Here is a 5,000-nt window from a genome sequence, read left to right on the forward strand (position 1 = left end):
GTTTATTATGTTCATACAAAGTTAATTACAATTTTTTTTTTGTCCTTATTTTAACGATGTTTTTTGGAGTCATAAAAACAATAATTAAAAACAAAACCAAAAAATTTAAAAATAGGCAGCGATTCGATTTTTCGTTGCTTTTTGTTTTGTTTTTTAATTATGATATTTTTTTTGTTGTTATGTTTTTGTTTTCTCTTATACATAATGCACTCATGCGTTATTTAAAATTATAATTTTATCAATTAACAACATTTATTGTCGTCCTGTCAAATTTTGCAAAAATTAACTAATAAATTAAAAACGAAGTATTTTTTTGGCGCGAGGGATGCCATGTGCTAACAATCTCTCGTTAACTAATTTTTAATTTTTTTAAATTTTTACTTCAAAATTCTAAAATCAATCATTAAGAGAAAAAGTAATCACTAAATAAATTTATTAATAAATTTTCGGGTTTGTATTACTGTACACATAGATTCGAAAAAGTTGTCAAAAAACAAATATATAACAAATAAATGTTATCAAAGGCAAGATAAGTTACTTTTCTACCAAACTGGATATAATTTTCGTGTTTTTATTCAATTTAACATGTTTATTCAGCTCAAAAAGCATACAGTGTTTACCGATGTATTGGAAAATTCAAAATGGCGGCCGACTCTCTCTTTAACAGTGTAAGTTCGGGAAAAGGTGTTATAAATAATAAACTAGAGAAAATGCTATTAAAAAATCACCGAATATATGTCAAGTTATGTCACGGTAACATATATTGAGCAAATTTCTAACAGTATTTTGTCTAGTTTATTATTTATTACACCTTTTTCCGAACTTACCGTGTTAAAGGGAGAGTCGGCTGCCATTTTAAATTTTCCAATACATCGGTAAACACTGTATGCTTTTCGAGCTCAATAAACATAAAATTGAATAAAAACACGAAAATTATATCCAGTTTGGTAGAAAAGTAATCTATCTTGCCTTTGATAACATTTATTTGTTATATATTTGTTTTTTGACAACTTTTTCGAATCTATGTGTACAGTAATACAAACCCATAAATTATTTTTATATTAATATAAAAAAAGCGGTCTTGTTTATGAACATACTAACCGTTTTAAAATAAGTGAAACCACTAAGAACTTAACCAGTTAGGTAGAAAACGAACACTTAGAAAATCGATTTTATTAAAAAAAAAAAAACATTAAACAAGTAAAAATTTTTTTTTTAAATATTAGGGGGGTTATAGTCTATTTTAAAAAAACAATATCTCCTTCAAGAACGATCATAAAATGTGTTTTCAATCGACATTTATTCAATAAGGGACCAGTTTTCCTACCTAGCGAAAGGGGACCAGTTTTCCGGAGACGAGTTTTCCGGAGACGAGTTTTCCGGAGACGAGTTTTCCCGGGACGAGTTTTCCTAAATTCACAATATATATATATATATATATATATATATATATATATATATATATATATATATATATATATATATATATATATATATATGTATATATATGACAGAGATATCTTTCGCAATCCTTATCAGGGGCGGACAATGACATTTTCATTTGGAAAAAGAAAGTAGGAGAAATAAAATAATGTGAAAATAAGAAAGGCGTATATACAATTGCCATAAAATAAATATTGTTTCAAACAAAGATGTATTGTTTCAAACAAATGATTGTCTAATGTTTCATAAAATCTTTATTTCCAGATTCACTATTTATTCTTATGCCAGTTTTTTTTTGTTTTCCAAAAAGAAAAATGTAAGCGTATAAACTCTTACCTGGATGTTATCGAGAATTTCTTGATAATACTATTCCCTAGAATTATATTGCTTTTTCGGTTACATTTGTTTCTTCTAGAGTATGGGTTAAATAGTAAAGAACACTTTCTTAATGCACTGTGGTGGAAAACAGCATGTCACCTCTCAGATTATCTGAAAGTATTGAATCCAGATTCCTCATATGTTTCCCATTACACTGAAAACAGACCATTATTTTTAAGCGTGCACTTAAAAATTCTTATCACAACGGTTAAGGCATAGCTTATTCTTTTCGGAGAGACAAATAGTGCGAGTAAAGCATTGTATTACGTTGTAATAAAGGAATGTTATTTTGTTGTAATGAAATAACAATTATTAAGCTAGTTCACAACTCTTACTATCCTTCGTAGATTGTTACTCTCAGTGCCTTTATATTACAAATGATTTTTAAAAATATTTTGTTGTGTTTACCTGTAAAGTATAGCGTGATGTGTCTATATGATTATATTTGTTAATTGAACTGCCATAAAATGTATATAATAACGGTAATGGAACAGTTGACATGCAAGGAAAATGTTACTGAGATCATGACCATATAGCCAACCAATGTATTGTACTTATTAAAATGGTTTATATCATTATGCATATTTAAAACCTTTTTAATAATTAGTTGTATAAATTCTACTAGATAAACATAACAAAAATAACATACGATATATAATTTCTGTATAAGAGTTAGTTTACATTGTAAGATGTTGTTTTATATGCTGAACCCTTACTTTACCTACGCGACTTAGGATACTCTGGGCTGGAAAAATATGATTTATGAGGATAAGAATAAAAAAGCTTGACTGTTTATTATAGACAAATATAATAATTTAACCATCATTTCTTTTTTAAATATCGGATATCAACAAAACTATAATATACAAGTATTCTATTCCATGCGTAACCACGTTGGCACACCGATTCTTCTTAGATCACTAAAGTTAATACACATTGAGATTTGTCAGTACCACATAGGTGCCAATTTTAAGAATAACAGGTGCTGTATGTCGGAGAAAGTCGATACCTCACTGTAAAAATCTTTCTAAAACCACGAGGTCGTCATCTCACCTAAGACGGATATACATGTGATTAAGAACAATTTGTGAATTTAATGCTCGAATGTAATCTCTTCTTTCGGGGGAATCCGCTTCAGTACAATACAGTAATCATACTGTTCAATTCTAGATATTTCCTACTCCTGGAATGTCTTATATTAACAATCTATATTAGTTATTTGATCATAACCAACGTTTGTAAAGAAATATTATTAGTCTTAGTCACAAGGTCTTTTATGAATGAAAAATCATTTTTCTATCAGAATGTTCTTCATTTATGTTATATAAAAAGATCCGTAGAATATTGTAACATATTCCTCCCTGTAGACATTTGAAACTGATTTACTAAGTGCTTAATTCAGCCAAAAAGTTTTCACGAATAATACGGAAACAATCGGCTTAATTGCAAATCACACACACACGCGCACACACACACATGTACATATTGTCGATTCTCTCATCGCAGTCAACAATGATTAAGGGTCCAACAAATAGTTTCAACATTTCCTACGTCCTGTGACATCGCATGTGCGGTTTCATTCCAGCAGGTATCTTGCGCACTTAATCGCAGAGGACACACGTGCAGAGATTCTTTTATATAGTACTTCAAATAAGAACACGTAAAACTGTATTTTATGTACATAATTCACTATATAGTAATGCTATGAAACTTTTAATCATTACGACACAGAGACTTCAATAGAGGCAAAATTATCAGGGAGACATATGTGAAGAAGGCTATAGTTTCAGGCATGTACAAAGAACTTATAAAAATAAACACGGCGATATGACTGGATAACATTAAGTAAGGTATTTATCAAAGAAGCTTTTAAACGCTTTCATGTATTTCTTGTCAAATGTAAACTTACCGGTCTCAGGTGTTGTAACACATTTGTGATCGGAGTAAGGGCTGATGAAACCTCGGTTCGTTTTGAACCACATATCAACACAATACAATGTGGCAGGTTTAAGCTGAGATATTGTCAGATATTTCTGTGTGTTCCCGGCAAGTTTTATTTCACGTGCAGAACCACGGTACTGTTTACTCCCGACGCGTACAAAATAACGTGATATACTTTCACAGTTCCAAGAACTGGGTGGTGGTTCCTAGAAAAGAAAATAATAAGAATACTGAATTATATAACGTGATAGTAAACTACGACCCGCCATACAGAATTAAAGACAGCACAAATATAAATATTCACACACACCATACTCCTTTTGTAATATATTTATCTTTAAAAAGAAGGAAACTGAGAAGAGGTGTTTTAATTTATGAAATATTGTTGCGAACGTCTACACCCAAATCCAAAGTCGCAGCGATGTATGTTTTTTTTAACAATTCATAGACTGTTTAAATTTTTAAAAGTTATTATATTCTGAAGATATTGAAATAGAAACAAAACATTTGCACTCAGTTCCCTGTAGCCAGAAGTAAATAACATATTGCGTTTATTAACTTAAACATCTTTTTTTTTTTACTGAAATTATACTTTATTTTTGCATTAAAAATGAAAATTTTCTTTGAACTGATTCTCGGCGCAGGTGCTTTTTGAGGAAAACTTCAAAAAGCTAATTGACTTTCCGAAAGGAAACAGAAAAAAAAAAAACATTTACAAGTCGGATCCGACGCTTCGTTCATTATTTATGTATTTTGGAAGAAGAACCGCATGTACTAAATAAATAATGAATTAAGAGGTTTGTATAGGAAGAGCAAGCATATGAAAGAATATGTAAGTACATTATGCGCGAGTATATCTTGGCAAAATTGAAAATAAGAAAATAATAACGTAAATTACTGATAGTGACAAAATGAAACGTACATCTATAGAGAACGTTAAATCTAAGACGGAATCTATAACATTACATGTTAGCCATAAGTATGTGATAGTAGTATAATGAAATCAAGAAATATCAGATTATTTAATCATTTCTGCCAATTTCTTATATTCTCCAGCAGTAAATTAATAGGATGGGTACAATATGCACTATTGGAGCGCAAATATAATCCCCTTTAGAAATTAATGTTAAGACATAAAAAAATATATTCTAGTGTAACGTATGAAGGGGTATACGATAATGTAAAGTAGTACACGCTTACAAACGCGTTAACATGTGGACACCCGGAACGCAACATTT

The 5,000-nt window shown here is 29.9% G+C and overlaps 1 protein-coding gene across 12 annotated transcripts in view; it reads right to left on the reverse strand.

Moving 5' to 3' along the window:
* LOC145296730 (receptor-type tyrosine-protein phosphatase T-like) overlaps positions 1-5,000 on the reverse strand; it is a 934,355-nt gene that overhangs the window by 423,166 nt on the left and 506,189 nt on the right. For all 12 annotated transcript variants that reach the window (XM_080142749.1, XM_080142743.1, XM_080142746.1 and 9 more), the window contains exon 10: positions 3,731-3,968. In XM_080142749.1, the coding sequence (XP_079998875.1) occupies positions 3,731-3,968 (238 nt within the window). The remainder of the gene's footprint in view (positions 1-3,730; positions 3,969-5,000) is intronic.

This window comes from Euprymna scolopes, chromosome 17 (genome assembly GCF_053919585.1).
Source record: "Euprymna scolopes isolate OS-2025 chromosome 17, ASM5391958v1, whole genome shotgun sequence".
Classification (NCBI taxonomy): Eukaryota; Metazoa; Mollusca; class Cephalopoda; order Sepiida; family Sepiolidae; genus Euprymna; species Euprymna scolopes.